This window comes from Ursus maritimus, unplaced genomic scaffold (assembly GCF_017311325.1).
Source record: "Ursus maritimus isolate PB19 unplaced genomic scaffold, ASM1731132v1 scaffold_25, whole genome shotgun sequence".
Classification (NCBI taxonomy): Eukaryota; Metazoa; Chordata; class Mammalia; order Carnivora; family Ursidae; genus Ursus; species Ursus maritimus.
This window is the reverse complement of record NW_024425008.1, coordinates 1,140,100-1,157,516: the sequence shown is the minus strand read 5'-3', so window position 1 is coordinate 1,157,516 and position 17,417 is coordinate 1,140,100. Positions and strand designations below refer to the sequence as shown.

The window sequence follows — 17,417 nt, the reverse complement described above, 5'->3', positions numbered from 1 at the left end:
GGGGGGGGGGTGTCCGCTAATCGGGACCAGACCTGCTGGCACTTCCGAGGGCTGGGGTGCTCTGGCCCACACCGGAGCCAATGCAGGCCTTCCGGAGGGACCCACAGGTCGGGCAGCTGGTGCAACCAGCCTGGCCAGGGGCCACCCTTTTATTGGAGCTGACCTACCTGGGGTATGTGAGGACGATGGCGGTCTGTGGCTGAGGCTGAGCGGGGCTTCCAGGGAGTTCTGGCGGTCCCGTGGCTGGTGGAGCAGAGCCGGCGCCCCTCTCAGCAAGGCCACACGGCCGCAGCGGGTCCCGGGCACCTGTGTGCGGGGGTCAGGCTGGCAGGGTCAGGCTTGGGGAGCCTGGCTGGCTTGAAGGACGTGCCCCTGCTCGATGGTGGCCTCAGCTTCCTCTTCTGAGTCGTGGGTGTATTTGGGGAAGCCGTAGTCCCTCCGGTGGTCAGCAGCATGGCTGGCCTGGAGTCCGGTCTTGCCCTGAGGCCAGCGAGGAGGGAGCGGCCTGGGGCCAGGGCGGGGAAAGTCTCCAGCTCGGGGGAGTCGTAGCAGGCCCCTGCTGGGGTGGGGAGAGGGCAGGTTGAGGGCCAGCCGAGTTCCCCAGCTGGCCAAAGGGAAGACATAGGCCCACATTTGGGGTTTGTTCTGTCGAGGGCACTGGGAAAGTCCTGGGTGGTCATGGCCACAGTTGGGCCGCCCTGGCCAGGCACCTGTGGCTGGGCCTTACCTCTCAGGGGAGGGGACAGGATGCAGAGGGGTTGGCCCTGGCTTAGATCCTGATCCCCGCAGGGCTGCTGCCCCCCCGGGAGGTGCCAAGGCAGAGCTGGTAGGGCCGTCAAGGGACGGGGCGTAGGACCTGGGACTATGACTCTTGATAACGTCTTTCCAGTGAGGTTCCTTCTGAGGATTGGCTCTCTCTTCCTCCTCCTCCCTCCAGAGGTGTCACCTCTTCCAGGAAGCCCTCCCTGATCTCCAGGCCCTGGGCTGACCTGGCTCCTGCCCTTAGCCCTTTCTGGGCACCACGCTCACAGTTAGGGAGACCTGTGTGTCCCCCTCATGCAGTGCACGGCAGGGGGAACGGGGCTGCAGGGGCAGCCACCAAGCACCACAGACCCTGAGGCCCAAGTCCGTGCCTACGGCGGAGCGGGGTGGGCATGGAGCTTCCAGCTTCCTTGCCAGCTGCCGCTCGTGTGTCCATCCTCGTGTGTCCACTCACCGCTCCCAGTGTCACTGCACGGCCTGACTTCCGCGGGCACGGTTAGTGCGGGGTCACAGTTTACTTTCCTGCAGATCCTGACCAGGGCTGCAGGCTTCCCAAAGGCCGGGAGAGGGTGTCCAGCCCTCCCGCCCCACCCCCGCTGGGGTCGAGCCAGGGAACCCCTCATGGCTCTGGACAGATGTTGCTTTCTCCCGGGGCCCCGGGTGCTCACTCCATGCGGCCATGCCGCAGAAGGGCTCTGGGCCGGACTGTGGGGTATCTGGCCCTGCTTCTGCCGGCCTCCCGGCTGCTGCTTCTTTTTTTTTTTTTTTAAAGATTTTATTTATTTATTTAACACAGATAGAGACAGCCAGCGAGAGAGGGAACACAAGCAGGGGGAGTGGGAGAGGAAGAAGCAGGCTCATAGCGGAGGAGCCTGATGTGGGGCTCGATCCCAGAACGCCGGGATCACGCCCTGAGCCGAAGGCAGATGCCTAACCACTGTGCCACCCAGGCGCCCCTCCCGGCTGCTTCTTGACCACCTGGCCTGGGCTGCTGGTGGCCTGGTTGTTGGGGGAGTGCTCAGACGCCTCGTCAGCCGGGAGTGGGCACGGTAATGAGGGCAGGAGGCGGCAGGTAGCTGTCAGGGGCACCGTGGGCCTCACGTTAAGCGCTGATAATTATTTTCCTGCTGGGCTCATGCAGATGAAACCGTCTGGGGCTTGTTAATCAGTTATGGATTATGCGGCGGCCACAGCATGAGCTTGCCCCTCGCCGTGGAGGGTGAGGCACGAGTGGCTGGGTCCTGGTGCCCCGGCACTGACCACCTTTGTCCTTTGTTTCCCCAGGACCCTTGCCTCTCTGCTCTGCTTCTCGACAAGCTGCCGGCCCCTGGGGCCCTGCCCGCCTGCCGCCCAGAGGCCGAGCGCCGCTGTGACGTCTGTGCCACGCACCTGAACCAGCTCACGCGGGAGGCCCTGCGGTTTCTACAGGTGCCCGCCAGCCGCGAGGACCCTGACGCCTCTCACGGAGACCCTGGCCTCGTGCCCTCCGGCCCCGGCGCCGTGACCGGCCCGCGGGATGTACCAGTGCCTGCTGGCCTGTCAGGGAGGCAGCCGGGCCGAACGGGGCCGGACAAGAGGAAGGGGCTGGCCTGGCCATCTGGGCCCAGTGTCCAGGTGTCGGTGGCACCAGCTGGCTTGGGCGGAGCCCTGAGCACGGTCACCATCCAGGCCCAGCAGTGCCTGGAAGGCATGTGGAGTGTCTCGAGGGTCAACAGCTTCCTGCCTCCATCCTGCCTGGTGAGTCCCCTGGGCAGGGTGGGCTGCCGGCCTCCTGGGACCACCAGGCAGGGCAGTGGGCAGCTGGGTCAGACCTGGGTTCCCTCCTGGGGGTTCCTGTCCACATCTCAGCATGGCCCACGTTGTCTTGGCTCAGTGGCTTCCCTTGAATCAAGGGGCCACGCACACAGGGGGAGGCCCAGTCAAGTCTGCTGGCAGCGTCACAGTGGGCAGGGTCCTCCCACGTCTCCGGGGGCATCGCGTCGTACGGCACCTGTGTGTGTGGCCGGGGGTGGTGTTGGCCACTCCTGCTTCTGAGAACACGTGTGGTGCTGTGGGCTGATGGGAGGGCCTCTGGGACAGGGTCAGACCCGCCTTCTTAGGGGGAGTGGCAGAGGGAACATCCCCTTGTGAGGAGGGGTCCCCAGTGGCCCTGCCCCTCCAGGTTCTCCTGCCATGCCAGGCATCCCCCCAAGGCTGTGGCCCAGCTGACAGAGCTTGGAGTGTAGGGTGTGGCCCGCAGGTGGTGGAGGAGGTCTGTGTCCACTCCCGTGGCCTCTCAGGAGATGCTTCTTTTAGTCGGCTGCAGAATGCCCCCCGCAAAGGCTCTTCTCCTTGGGTGCCCCAGATTGTCACCCACACCAGGGAGCATGGCCTCCATGGTACCAGCTCTGGGCACCAATGGGCACTGTGGGTGCCGTGGACGTGGGCCAGGTGTCCTCAGGCAGAGCCCTAGGCCAGCGTCACCCCCATGGGTTGGGATGAAGCCAGCCTTGGAGGGCGCGGCTGAGACCAGCCGCATTCCCGCGAGCCACAGAGCCTGGCCAGTGGTGGTCTCTCCAGCGTCTACTCTGCCCCCGGTTTTCCACCGAGCAGAAAGTGTACCAGGGTGGGGGTTGGGGTGGGGGGGGTTGTTGGATTAGGGGTCTCCTGGGACACTGGAGGTAGTTGGTTTGGGTTTGGGGAGTACGTGAGGTTAACTGTGCTGGGGGCTGTCCTGGGAAGGCCTTTCCCCAGAAAGCACCTGCTGCTCTGCCTGAACCTCAGGGGATCCTCCTCCCAGGGGGTCTGCGCCCCCAGCTGTGCCCAACTAGTTAGTTAAGTACTGAGACCGGCAGCTCACAGAGGGTTCATCGGGCAGGCAAGTAGGAAGGACCTTCCAAGCAGAAGGAACCCTCCCTGTGGAGGCCCAGAGTGCAAAGCCTGAGGCTTCCCTGGAGCTGTGAAGCATCCCGACCTCCTGGGAGGTGGGAAGCATGAGGCCTTGCTGGAGGTGGGAAGCATGCGGCTTCCCTGGAGGTATGAAGTTTCTAGGCCTGTTTGGAGGTGTGAAGCATCCAGTCCTCCCTTGAGGTGTGAAGCATGAGGCCTCCCTGGAGGTGTGAAGCATGAGGCCTCCCTGGAGGTGTGATTCATCCAGACCTCCCTGGAGGTGTGAAGCATGTGGCTTCCCTGGAGGTATGAAGCTTCTAGGCCTCGTTGGAGGTGTGAAGCATGAGGCCTCCCTGAAGTTGTGAAGCATGAGGCCTTCCTGGAGGTGTGAAGCACAGAGGCCTTGTTGGAGATATGAAACATCTAGGCCTTCCTGGAGGTGTGAAGCATAAGGCCTCGCTGGAGGTGTGAAGCTTCTAGGCCTCCCTGTCGGTGTGAAGCATGAGGCCTCCCTGGAGGTGTGAAGTACAGAGGCCTTGTTGGAGGTATGAAACTTCTAGGCCTCCCTGGAGGTGTGAGGCATGAGGCCTCCCTGGAGGTGTGAAGCATAAGGCCTCGCTGGAGGTGTGAAGCATGAGGCCTCCCTGGAGGTGTGTAGCATGAAGCCTCACTGGAGATGTGAATCATCCAGGCCTCCCTGGAGGTGTGAAGCATAAGGCCTCGCTGGAGGTGTGAAGCATGAGGCCTCCCTGGAGGTGTGTAGCATGAAGCCTCACTGGAGATGTGAATCATCCAGGCCTCCCTGGAGGTGTGAAGCATAAGGCCTCGCTGGAGGTGTGAAGCACGAAGCCTCCCTGGAGATGTGAAGCACGAGGCCTCGCTGGAGGTGTGAAGCACGAGGCCTCGCTGGAGGTGTGAAGCACGAGGCCTCGCTGGAGGTGTGAAGCATGAGGCCTCGCTGGAGGTGTGAAGTATGAGGCCTCATTGGAGGTGTGAAGCATGAGGCCTCATTGGAGGTGTGAGGCATCAGGAGATAGGGCTGTGGGAGGGAGCAGGGAAGGTGGAAGAGGGATTGGGGGCCAGGGCCAGGCTGTGTTAGTGTGTGTGGATATATGGAGAAGTGCCCCTGCTGCTGCCTGCATCACCCACCCGACGGAGCCAGGGGCAGAGATCAGTGGATGACTGTGAAAGCTAGTTTTGCTTGGCCTGTTCTCCAGTCACCGCAGAGCCGGCTGCACGAGCTTGCCCAGTGAGTGTCTCTGAAATAGAGCAGTGGGTAGACCTTCCTTCCCTATGGGCTCTGTGCCCCATGGGGCTGTGGGGGTGGAGGCACAGGGAGTGTCCCCAGCTGCTGGGGCAAGGTCAAATACAATCCCAAAGCAGAACAGACCCCTGCCCTGTCCCCACCCCTGGGCTCGTTGGCCCCTCTGAGTTTAGTGAGACCATGCTGGTCAATATCTCCACCTCCAACATGGCCTTTGAAGGGATCCTGCCCTTGCCGGGAGCTGGACCCTGTGACCCATTGCTGGGGTCGGTCCTCTGGAGGGCACTCTGTCCTTGGGGATGGGGTGCATAGGGACTCAGGGAAGAACTTTGGGTTATGAACTAGCTTGTGGTTGGTGTGAAGATGTCCTCTGGATGTGATCTTGTTGCTTCTGACTCCTCCTTTATTAAGTCCTGGGGTGAGGCCAAGAGGAGGGAGGCCAGCCCCCACCATGCGTGCCTGGTGCCTCCTGGCCTGAGGCTGGGCTGCCCAGAGGAATGTGCTGGGGGCGGCACTGAGTTGAGGAGGCAGCTCAGGAGAGCTGGTTGGCTTCCTGGAGGAGGTGGCATTGAGCTGGGCCCAGAGGGAAGTGTCAGAGATGATGGACCCAGCATGAGGTGGGGACTGAGGTGTGGTGGGGACTGTGGGGGCTACTAGCAATAGCCAGGGGGCTCCTTACCTGGGGAGGGAGCTGAATGCATGTCTTGCCAGGGTCTCGAGTGCCAGGCAGAGAGGGCAGTTGGCTTTTGCGCCGAGAGTGCCCAGGAGATACAGGAGGGACGGGAGATGACAGTGGGAACGAGTGGGGTTGGCATGGCTGGCCTTGGCAGGCTTTATTCCTCCCTGGGCCCCAGGGGGGTGTCACTGGCCTCTTGCTGGGCAGCCCCGCCAGCAGCCAGCACATTGTAAAACGTGGGCATTTAAGGCTCTTTCTCTGTTTTATGTGCACACATTGATTGCGTTCGGGGTGGGGGGAATGGATTTATAATTAGACAACTGTTCTGGCGATCAATGGGGAGATTATTAGAAGCATAAATACAACTTTAGGATTCAGATGAGGTAATTTCCCCGAACCAGGGCATCGATCGCTAGAAGTGGCTCTGGAATGTTAAGCCATGGTGAGGAAATGTTTCTGGAGGACGTGCTGTGAGTGTCCACGACAGCCCATCCACGGCCCCGGGGCGCAACTCTTTCCAGCAGGCATGGATCCTGCTGGCCAGGAGGGCCCTCTGGTCTAGTGTGTGGAGAGAAGGCAGATTGTGGCAGGGATGGTCTTTGGAGGGGGAGGCGGGGGACCCCGGGCTCTGAGGACCCGGAACATTCTGGGTGCTATGGCTGGGAGCCTGCCCCGTGGTCCTGCAGGGGATCAAGTCATGGGCCTGACCATCTGCAGAGCCAGCCATGGCTGTAATCAAAACTGAAGCCCATCTCTGTCATCTGGGAGCACAGAGCTCGGCCCTTTCTGGCTCATTCCACCTCCCCAGTGTCCAGTGATGCTTCCTGGTTGTGGGGCCCACCTGGCCGTGGGCAGTCTGGTGGATGCTTTCCTTACTGTCAGGTCAAGGCAGCTCTGCCACTGTAGAGAACAGAGGTGTGCGTGGGAGCCAGGCTCTGGCCCGTTGCTACCCTGGTTGCCCTGAGATGCCGGCTGATGGCCACGGGGCCACCCCAGCTCCTCTGCCCTGGCCCGCTCTGCTGGGTCAGGCTGTGAGCTGTGGCCTGTCTCCCCACGCTGACAGATGTTCACAGGACACTTGTACCCATTTCACAGCCGGAGACCATGAGCCTGCATGGTCGGCTGGGAGGAGCATGGGCCGGGCCGCCCGGGGCGGGGGCTCAATGGTCGATGGTGCTGCTCCCAGGCCAGCAGAGTCTGTGTAAACCTTCCTGTGTCCTGCAGACACATCCTGCCCAGGGCCTGGGGCTCCTAGTCCAGCGAGAACCCAGAGCTGAGGGCTCCTGGTGGATCATGGGGGCTGGGGCAGTGGAGGCCCTGTCTGGATAGGGAGGACAGAGGGCTTCCTGGAGGAGGTGCTGCACACTTCTTCGATGTGTGGAACAGGAGGTGAGGTCATTTTGGTGGAGTCCTGGGAGCAGGTTGTGTGGCCGCAGCTTGGGAGTGTTCCTGACCCTTGTACCAGCCTGCTTTCCTCCCCTTGTCCCTGTGATCCCCGGGGGGGGGGGGTGTCTCGGGTAGGTGCCCACCCTTCCTCAGAGATGTGGCTGGGGTGGCAGGGGGTGGAGGGTTCTGGCCTCTCTCTGACCTGGCGCCCTCCCTCTGGGCCTCAGTTTACCCACCTGTGGAATGGACATTGGACCCGAGGGGCCCCTCCTCCATGTGGTGCTACAGGGAGGCCGCTGCTGTGATGGGGGCTGGGGGGTGAGACAGGGCACTTGGAAGGTCAAGACGTCTCTAGCCTGAGGCCCGTTTGGGGCAGGTGGGTCTGGTTCTGGGCACACACCCCGTGAGCCGCCCATGCCCCGCGCTGGGTCGAGACTGTCTGCATGATTTAGTCCTGGCTGTTTCTAGCCCCCTGTCCCTTGGCTGCCCCCACCCCATGGCTTGACGTGGCCCCCAGTGAGGTGTTCATCCTGAGGGGCAGGTGGACGCTGTCCTTCACATGCCCAGAGTGTTCCTGAGAAGGGTTAGTCTGGCGGTTCCCAAACTGTGCTCCACGGAACCCCGGCGCCCCCCAAGTGGTGCCGGCTGGTGTCAGGCACCTCCGCTGGGGCCCCTGGGACGGCGCGGCCTGCCTCACGCTCTCCTCTCTTCACGCTTCTCTTTCGTTGCTGCTCCGGTGCCTCCATCTCGTTTTGTTTGGCCACCCGCCTGCCCCTCCCTTCCACCCCCTCTCTTCTGTCCTCCTGTTGTGGTTGTCCCTCCCTCTGCCCTCCCTCCCGCCCCCTCCGGCTTCTTTTGGCATGCCTGGGTTCTGCTTCTGGCAGGAATCGGCAGTGGCCATCCCGATGGCCGGAGCCGTGTCTCGGCAGCTCGTGTGACGGTGGAGCCGAGGCGCGTGCGGGACTCCTGAGACAGGTCAGTGCGGGCGGCCTGCGCCCTCGCTGGGTGGTACCAGAACATTCTGGCTGGAGGCGGACAGGCTGCATGTAACGGTGGGCTGGCCTGGGCTCTGTGGGAGTGGACGGAGGGGCCGTGCAGGGCCATGCGCGGCGGCTCTGCCCCTCTGTGATCCCCCCCACTTTGGTCCCCTGCTGTCCAGGATGCCTCACCGAGCAGAGGGACCGGGCCTGGCCCGTGCTGCTGGGCCTGTGCCCCATGACAGAGCCACCCCGGGGACTGGATGGAGCCAGGACGGGCACAGGGCGGGTGCAGGGCTGCTGCCTGCGGGACAGCATGGGCGCTTAGCCCAACCCAACTCTGCTCTGGGGGGCGCAAGTCCCAGTGGTCACCATAGAGGCGGTGGAAGGTTGGAGCTCCTCCCCACTGCACTCTGCTCAGTTGAGTCAGGGCTTTCACAGGGAGCACGTGCCTTTAGTGGTGCCAAAGGAAGTCATGTTGAGGCGAGGGAGGATTGTGGCATGTGCGTGTGAGACAGGAGCGAGAGGACAGGCAGATGTCCAGGCCGTCAGGGAGTCCTCAGGGCTGGCTGCCTGGTGTCACTCATGCATTTGCCTGGAGCTCCCGCAGCCACCTGGAGAAGGAGCAGCTTACGGTTCTTGTTGCCTAGGTCTAGGCCTGGCTGACCCTCTTTCTGGAATGTTCCCTGTGAGCTGGTGCCCCCTGTTCCAGCAGCCCCATTTCCCTCAGTCATGGGGGTCACCTCCCAGACGTGGGCTTGGTCTGTCTTGTGTCTGCGTCCCTGCCTGGCTGTGTGCTCCTGGAAGACAAATTTATGGAGCACCTATGACGTGCCAGGCAGGGTGTTAGCACAAGGATGTGGAGGAGACCAGGTATGTGTGATAGGACCCCCAGGGTCTTCCTGATTCCTGACAGCTGGGGGGATGGGAAACTGTGATGCTGAGCGTGGCCCCATTACTCTGGGGGTGGGGTGCAGGAAGCACTGGACAGACTGAGGGAAGCTGAGGAGGGGTCAGCGGGCTGGGGAGGCCAGGATGGGGCACCTGGGGCAGGTGTAGGGAGTGGCCTGGAGAAGGAGAGCGCTGGCTGGGCTGGGTTCTGAGGGATGCCTAAGAGTTCCTGCCCTCTAGGCAGGAGGCGAGGCAGGTGCAGGGTGTGGTGGGTGAGGGCCTGAGCTGTTTCAGGTTCACCCTTCTCTAGTACTGACCTGTCCTTGAAGCCCTGGAGGTGGCGTGTGGCTTCCATCTAGCATAAAGTGTGGGACTCTCTGTGACTTTCCTTTGCAGACATGGTTTTACTGTGTCCCGAGAGGGGTTTGGAAGCTGGTGCTGCCCACGGGCTGGGCAGGGTGAGACCCTCCACCATGGTAGGAGTGGCGCTGCCATGAGGGGGCAGGACCTCCTTCAGAACGTTCCTCCTGGGGCGTGTAGTGGCTTGTCCTGCCACACTACCACCCCGGCCTCTGGCTGTGTCACTTGGGAGACCCTGAGGACATCGGGCCCTCCGGAATGTGACTGGGGCCGGGGGTCCTCACCCTCAGGGTCACCAGGCAGGCCCACGTCCAGTCAGCTTTAGGATCCCAGTCCTCCCGGCCAGGCCCCGGGGTTGCCTCAGGCAGCGCTGGTCCACAACACCCCGGGGCCGAGGTATGGTGCCCAGGCAGCTCGGAGACTGGGGATGCGGGGCCCTTGGGCCAGTGGATGGGGCTGGGGGTGGCCAGGCTGAGGCAGGCTGCTTCCCTCCTCCCTGCCAGGGCCAGGTCTTGGGGTCCAGGGCCTGACAAGGGCACATAAACGTAATATACGGTGGCTGGATCTCAAATTTGCCGGCGCCGACTTAGGGATCATTCAATTACATTGGCGCTTCATTACGGGGCTGTCTCCCGTTCCAGAATTTATTTTAGCTAATTAGTTGGAAATGCCAGAGTAGTATTTCAGATGACGGGAACATCATACGTTATCATACAAGGGGCAATCAGTGCTGGTGACAAATACTGTGGCTTCTTCTCGGATCATGCCCCGGGGCGCTCCCAGGTGGATGACTTGGGGCTGAGGGGTGCGGGGATCCCGTCCATCTGTCTTGACCACGGTGCTCACAACATTCCTGGACCTCGATGTGGGAGAGGCTGGAAAGTCTGGCCCTGGGTGGGCGTCTGTGCTCCGTGGGCTGTGCTGAGCTGGCAGGGTCCCGTGAGTGTGGGGCCCCGGGGAGCATGCTGGGGCTCTGGGGCGCGCAGGTCGGCCTCCCCAGCACGTGTCTGCTCCTTACGCGGGCTCCCTCCTTCCCACCAGGCTGAAGCGGCGGTAGCTGCTGTGGCAGTGGCAGACACGGTCCGGGATGGCGCCCCCACCTTGGGCTCTGACGGCGTGTCGAAGACGTGGGGCCGTAGCGGGGCCTGCACAACGGCTCTGGTCACCCCGGCCCCGGGCACCCCGGCGGGGGGCTCCACGGGCCCGTCTGCGGCAGCCTCCTTCTTCATTAGGTACGTCCTCCGGGGCTTCTTGGCAGGACCTGAGTCTGGCTGGGGGCCACTCGGACAAGCACCGCGGGCGGGGACCTCGGCTACTGGCCCCTGTGGCCCGCGGGCCTTCCCAGCAGGAATGGGGCTTTGCTGCTGCCCAGTCGGGCGGACGGGGAGTGGGGGGGGCCGCTGCCACTGGGAACCGTGTCAACAGCCGTGGGCAGTGGAGGCTTCTTGCCCCAGGGGGGAGATGCTGCCACCGACAGGGTTCGAACCGAGTCTCTGCCCCTCCTGAGCTGTGTGACTGTGGGCAAGTCACACATCCCGTCTGTGCCTCAGTTTACTCTCCTGTCAGACAACGCTTTCCTCCGAGTTGCGGCGAGGTGCAGCGAGTTAGTGTCCGTGGTGGCCCAGCCTGAGGAGGCTCAGCCCTGGATGTCCTGGGGCCTGCGCGGGGCCTGTGTGGGCTGGGGCCACGGACAGCGGGCTGCTGCAGGCTTGTCGGGTAGCGCGGGGGTGGAACGGGGCTTGAGGGAGTGTCCTGGGGTGATGGAGGACATTGGGGTGAGCTAGGGACAGTGTCCGGGAGGGCAGAATCCCTGGGGCGGGGGCGGTGGCTGCCGGTACATTTCCCGTCGCTAGAGCCAGCCCCACTGTCAGCCAGGAGCCACGGTCCTGTCCCGGCCCGAGCTCTGGCGCGTGGATATGACTGGAGCCCCGGGTTTGGTCCCTCCATGTCCTCAGGATGCCAGGCCCCAGGTCCTGGGGATGTGGGCTGGTGTAGCCCAGGCCTGGCAGGTGCGGGGGTGGGAAGTGGTGTGGGAGCTGGGGTGTCGTCTCCGCCCGCGGCCCCTGGGGAGCCGTCTGTTGTCTTCGCCCCTCCCGGCAGGGCGCTCGGGTTCTGCAGACAGGAGGCCGAGCTTTCATCCTGCGTGGAGTACTGTGGATTACAGGATATAATGGTGGTAATGAACGGTAATGGCAGGCCCAGCCGCGGGTCACTGTCCCATTAGCAGCCCTGGCGGGCACTGATAAGCCTGTCCATGAATCATGCCGCGGCTGCGGCGGGAGCCGGGCGCCTTATCGGGCACGGGCTGTGGATTTGCCTGGGGAGTGAGTGGTGGGGAGTGAGTGGTGGTGTGTGTGATGGGCGGGTGAGCAGTCTGGCTGTGGGGCAGGTGGGGGCCTGCCCCGCGGCGCAGGAGTCCCGTGCAGGGCACGAGAGGGGCAAACCAGGGCAGCAGGGAAGGTCCCTTCTGGGCTCGCCTCCGTCTCCAGGGCTGTCTGCAGTGGCCGTGCTCCGTCAGGCCTTGCTTGCGGGGGGATCTTCAGCCTTCTGGAAAGGAAAAGCGGCTGCAGGGTCCCCAGTTCGGGGGCCACACTGGCTCATTAGTAACCCCGTGGCCTGCAGAGTGGGCGCAGGCTGCCTTTTGTCTCCATTGGAGCAAGGCTGCTGCTGACCTTGGGAAGTTACCATAGAAACAAGGGCTGGGGACAGCGGGAGGCAAGTTCTCCGATGGGGCGGAGGCGGCCTGCACTGCCTGCTGCCATTACTTCCGGCCTGTTGGACGGCCCTGAATCGTAGCAGCTTCTAGAAGAGTCATTGGCCAAGCTGGGGGGGGTGGGCGTCTGGTGGGGGGTGCCATCCGGAGCTTGAGCTCGCTGGGGCCGCAGGACCCCTAACAACCGGGTGGGATGGGAGTGCTCTGCAGCGTACAGCCACGCTCTTGTTTAGTGTGTGGCTGTGGTGGGGGAGGCTGTAGCTCAGAGAGAGGAGGGGCTCATCTAGGCTCCCCGAGAGATGCCGCCCCGTGAGGGCCTCAGGCGTGTGCAGGGTGTACATTCCGTGCTCCCACCTCTGCCCCTCGCCAGGCTCCTAGGGGGGCAGAGCGGAGCCCACCCCGTGCCCTGCCCCCTGGCTAGCTGGCGTGGGTGTCTGTGGAGACGGTGTTGATGCACGGTGGCATCTGAAGGGACAGAGCAGAGTGCTGTCCATGGTGTTGAGGGCCACAGAGGTGGACCTGGAGGGTTGAGTAGGAGCCTGGCATTTGCCAAGTGGAGGCAGAATGGGGTAGAGGTTGGGCGTGTGGGTTCTCCTTTGGTCCTAGAGCACTCTGTGCGGGCCGACCCTAGCCTCAGGCCTTCCCACGACCTCTCAGCTGCTCACCCCGATTTGGTTGCATGCGTGGTTGCATGGGGGCTGGGTGCCCAGGACCTCATTGACGCTGATGGGCCATAGAGCACAGGGCTGAGGCCTGGTGCAGGAGGGCTCTGCGGGGACTGCCTCTCACCTACAAGGTGGGGCAGAGGAAGCCTCACAGCCTCTGGGTGAGGTTCCCAGGGGACGCGAAAAACGCCAGCCATGGTAGTAGGGGTCAGGAATCTGGCTGCGGGGACCTGGTGTCAGCGGTCTAGGGCCCTCTTGGCAGCCCTGCACCTCTGGGCCCTCCTGTGGACAGATCTGGGGGCTCTCAGGGCCTGGGGGTGGCAGTTCCCCGTGGGCTGGATGCAGGGTGGGTGAGGCGTGGCTGGGCCCACCAGCCTCATCCCAGCCCAACTAGTTAGGAAGTCCTGGGTTGGCCACGCCCAATGCCCACACGTGTCCGAAAAGCCCTGAGACCCTGTCATAGGCAAGGGCCTCGTAGTCTGCCTGTGAAACCGCGTTCTTGTTTGGAAGGGGCACTTTTTCTTTGTAAAAAGGCAAAGTATTCCCTGAGGGGCGTTGGAAGTGCCCATCCCCCAGCCACTCACTCACTCATTCATTCATCCATTCACTCCCTGCACACCCACTCCTCTGTTTCACCGTACTCCCCTCACCCACGTGCCCGCTCCTTCTCGCACCCTTGCACCCCCTCACCCGATCTCCTGAGCACCCGCTCCCTTGAGCACCCGCTCCCCTACGCACCCGCTCCCCTACGCACCCGCTCATCTGCGCACCCCTCACTTATTCATTCGCTCACCCACTCACTCATTCATCCATCCACTCATTCATTCTCTCACCTGAGCACCCCTCACCTGCCACCCGCTCCTCCATGCACCCGCACACCTGCTCACCTGCGCGCCCCCCACCTGTGCACCCACTTACCTGTGCAGCCCCTCACCCGCTCCTTCGCTTCTTCATGCATCTCCGCACCTGCTGACCCGTGCACCCGCTGACCCCGGCACCCGCTGACCCATGCACCTGCTGACCCCGGCACCTGCTGACCCCAGCACCTGCTGACCTGTACCCCGTGCACCTGCTCACCCGTTGACCCCTGCACCTGCCGACCTGTGCACCCGCTGACCCGTGCACCCACTGACCCCGGCACCCGCTGACCCCGGGCACCCACTGACCCCGGCACCCACTGACCCGTGCACCTGCTGACCCCGGCACCCGTTGACCCCTGCACCTGCCGACCTGTGCACCCGCTGACCCCGTGTACTGGCCGACCCGCGCACCCATGCACTCACTCACTCACGCACTGACCCACTGACTCACCCACCCGCTCGCTCACACGCCCACGCCCAGCCACGTCAGGGCGTCCTGAGCTTCCCGTGTTGCTTGGGCTTGGCAAACACCTGCCCTTGGGAGACCCTGCCTGGTGGACCGACACAGCTCATGAACTTGCGTCTCAGGACAGGGACTGGTCATAGTAGCAGGAGGCAGGGGCTCTGCGGAAGCCCAGCTTGGGGCCATCAGGGTGGGCTTCCTGGAAGAGTACCTTCTGAGTGGTGAAGGTGCTATTTGTCCAGCCTTCGCTTCAGATTCGGGCCACTCAGGCTTGCCTACACGTTCCTGCATGTCTTGCCTCCTGCTACTCCTCACCCCTGCGGGTCCCACCCTGGGCCCCCACCTCCAACAGTGCAGTGGGCCTTCCTGGTCCTGGGTGTGGTGCTCTGTGAGGCCCAGAACAACCCCCCCCCCAACTCTCTGTGCCTTCACTGGTCAGAAACCAGGTCCGTGCCTCCAAAGGCTGCAGCCCTTGAGGCTCGAGGGCCAGTCCGGCCCCCAGAGCACCCCGCCCCCCCCGCCAGGCCTATGGACTGAGGTGCAGCTGCTGGGTTTGTACGAGTAGTTAACAGGGGCCTGGATTTCATCAAAGGAGAGAGTGCCCGTCCTGGGCCCTTGTTAATGCCGCGACATGCCTTTGAGTCATGCCTGGTGGGCTGAGCCTGTAAAAGCAGAACCTGGAGGGCTGGGCGGGCCAGGGCACAGCTCCTCAGCTCCCAGCCCCTCGGGGGCTGACCACAGGGCTGGCGAGGGAGGAGGGGCTGCTCTGAGTTAGGTCAGACCACAGGGTGGAGACTCCCAGGGCTGCGGGACCTCAGAAAGTGCCAGGCCCAGCCTCTGTCCAGGCGTGACCGGAACGTGTCCAGTGGGAAAGGACACCTCCCCGTGCTGTGCTGCTAGAGCCCTGACCCAGGTGCGCTGAGGTTGGTGCTGCGGACCCCTGGCTCGTGAGAGGGTCACGGAGGGGGCAGAGCCGTCCGTGGCCTCCCGTGTGACCCACCAGGCCAAGCGCTGCCCTCCGGTCGTGGCCTCTGCAAACTGGAGGTTCTGACCAAAGTCGCTCAGGCCTCCCCCAGCGCCTTACCCATCAGCCACGGGCCCTTCTCAGCCTCCGCATCCCCTGGAGGCTTGGGTGTGTGGGTTCAGGATGCCTTGCCCCCCACAGCTGCAGGGGTGCAGGCTGACCTGCCTGACCTAGGGAGGGGCAGGGAGCTGGCTGTCGGGAGGGGGGGGCATGCCTTGGCCATGGCCCTCTGCCGACCTGTCCCATTAACTTGAGGGCCTGGCCAATGCCCTCCCACGCATGCTGGTGCTGCCCTTTCCCCAAATCCTGGGAACAGGCACCATGGCACCTATATTTATAGATAAGAAAGTGAATCCCCAGGGCCTCCTTGACCTTCATGGGCTCTGCCTAGGTCCCCAGGCCCTGCCTGCCCTCTTCCGCAGCCCCGCCGCTCACACCTGCGGAGCTCCACCCTCCTGGCCGTCCTGGCCCTGGGGGCAGTGCCAGGCAGGTGGGGCGGGGCTGCCTGCCCAGGGCTCGTTCTCCGGGTCAGGACTGTAGCTCCTTCCCATGGGGCTGTTGGCAGGAAGCCGAGGCTTAGTCCGGGGTGGTTGGGGTCCAGGACAGGTGTCCAAGGCTGGGCGGCGGGCAGGGCGGCAGAGACCCAGACTCCCACAGCCCCCTGCCCAGCCCCCACTGCCACCAGGGTCGGCCACACTGCAGTTTGGGTTGTGGCCATGCCCTGGCCTTCTTAGAGTTGCTCTTGCCCCCCCCCCCACTTGCCCCCACTCCTCATCCTGCGCTCAGACGATGTTCTCAGCCTCCCTTCTGCCCCCGGTCTGCTGTGTGATTCTCAGGCAGCAGGGGCACGAGGGTCTTCTCGCAGGGAGTTTTGAGGTTACGAATACGTGGGCTCAGGCAGGAATCAGGCTCATGTTGCCTGTGGTCCGAGAAACCAAGCGCCCTGGCTCAGGGCTCCCTGAGCCCCCAGTTGCTTGGGTTCCTCCTGGGCAGCCTGTGGGCTCCGCTCTCCAGACCCCCCCAGCCCCTCCCCCGCCCCGCCTGGGCGCACGCCAGCCCCACGGGCCACCACACTATTAAGGATCCGCCACGCGTCGTAGATTACTTTTATTTCCCGCCATGACACCTCACTAGGAGGAAAGCCGTCCCCGGGGTCTCTTAAAAGATAACTTGTATTAAAGATGAGTGGGGTTAAGCAAAACGCTGGCGGGAGTGGCAGGCTGGCTGAGGGCCGGGCTGTCCCGTGTGGGCAGGCCCTTCTGTGGGCGTCCTTTGGAGGTGGGGCTCTGGGAGGAGGGGGGCGGGCCCCGCAGGGTGCGGAAGGGGGGTGCAGGCGGGCTCAGGTCACATCCCAGCACACCCCCTTCTCATGGGGGGCCCCCACCTGCCTGATGGGGGTGACTGAGGCCAGGCCATCTGGGCAGTGGGTGTGGAGTGCGTACGTGGACCTAGTGTCACCGATGACCTCTCTGTCAGTCACCTGGTGTCACCTGTGCTGGAGGTGTGGGGGGGCCCCGCGGTGGAGGGTGGCGGCTCTGATCCCGGGCCGACTCTCTCTTGGTGCTGTGGGAAAATGTGCCGGATGGCTGCGGGAGCCTCTGTGGGGAGAGCCTGGCAGGAGGGTCAGTGGGAACCCAGGCTGGGGGGCATGGTGGGCCCGCAGAGTGCGTGCGTTGGCACATGTGTGTAGGAGGGTGCCCTGAGAGTCTGGGACAGTGGCTCTCACCTGTGTGCCAGAAGCCTCTCCAGGGTGGGTGAAGACCCCGGGGTCAGGGGCAGACTGTAGGCTCCCTGGGGGTGCTGCGGGGCCGGTGGGGCCACATCCCGCAGGGCGCCAGCACCAGGCTGAGGCTGCTGGTGACCGGGTAGGGACGGTGGAGCTTTGCTGGAGGTGCCTCCCTGGCTGAGTGGCCTGGGGGCTGAGGCAGCAGGGGCAGCATTTCTGGTAGGATCAGAGGCCCCGGGCAGGGCGCGGGGGGCGGGGAGGCGGGCGTGGAGGGGAGGGCGGTGCGGCGGTGTCTGGGGGCCACGGTGACCATGGGAACGCCGGGCTTTACTGCGCTGCCTGTCTGCTGGCACTGCCCTGGGTACCTTGAACGCTTCAGCGCCTCGGGGCTGCACACAAGGGCCTGTGCTGGTCGTGTGAGCCCATGCGAGCGACAGGGAGACTGAGTCACCATGCCCGGGTCACCCAGCCTATGAGTGGCTGAGCCCAGCAGGCTCCAGCCCGCCCCCCGCCCCCCAGCAGCTGCAGGGCTGGGGACCCAGGGCAGATGGAGCTTGGTGGGCAGAAGGCGCACTCAGTGCAGGGTGAGGGGAGGGGTGTCTGTCGCCTGGCCTGGCAGGGACGGGACATGGCAGCCCCAGCCCTGGGGCCCCTACTGGGCTGTGGGGCCAACTGGGGCAGGGCAGGAGACCAGGACAGCACCGAATGCCCCACCTGCCCCCTCTCCTCCCCTCCTCAGGGCTGCCCAGAAGCTCAGCCTGGCCTCTAAGCGCAAGAAACCT

General features: G+C 63.9%; 1 protein-coding gene across 1 annotated transcript in view; it reads left to right on the top strand.

The window, feature by feature from the left end:
- The window catches only part of KIF26A (kinesin family member 26A), a 42,983-nt gene that overhangs the window by 10,775 nt on the left and 14,791 nt on the right, over positions 1 to 17,417 (top strand). Inside the window, exons 3-4 of the mRNA XM_040641330.1 lie at positions 2,047 to 2,499; positions 10,226 to 10,416. Of these exons, the coding sequence (XP_040497264.1) occupies positions 2,047 to 2,499; positions 10,226 to 10,416 (644 nt within the window). The remainder of the gene's footprint in view (positions 1 to 2,046; positions 2,500 to 10,225; positions 10,417 to 17,417) is intronic.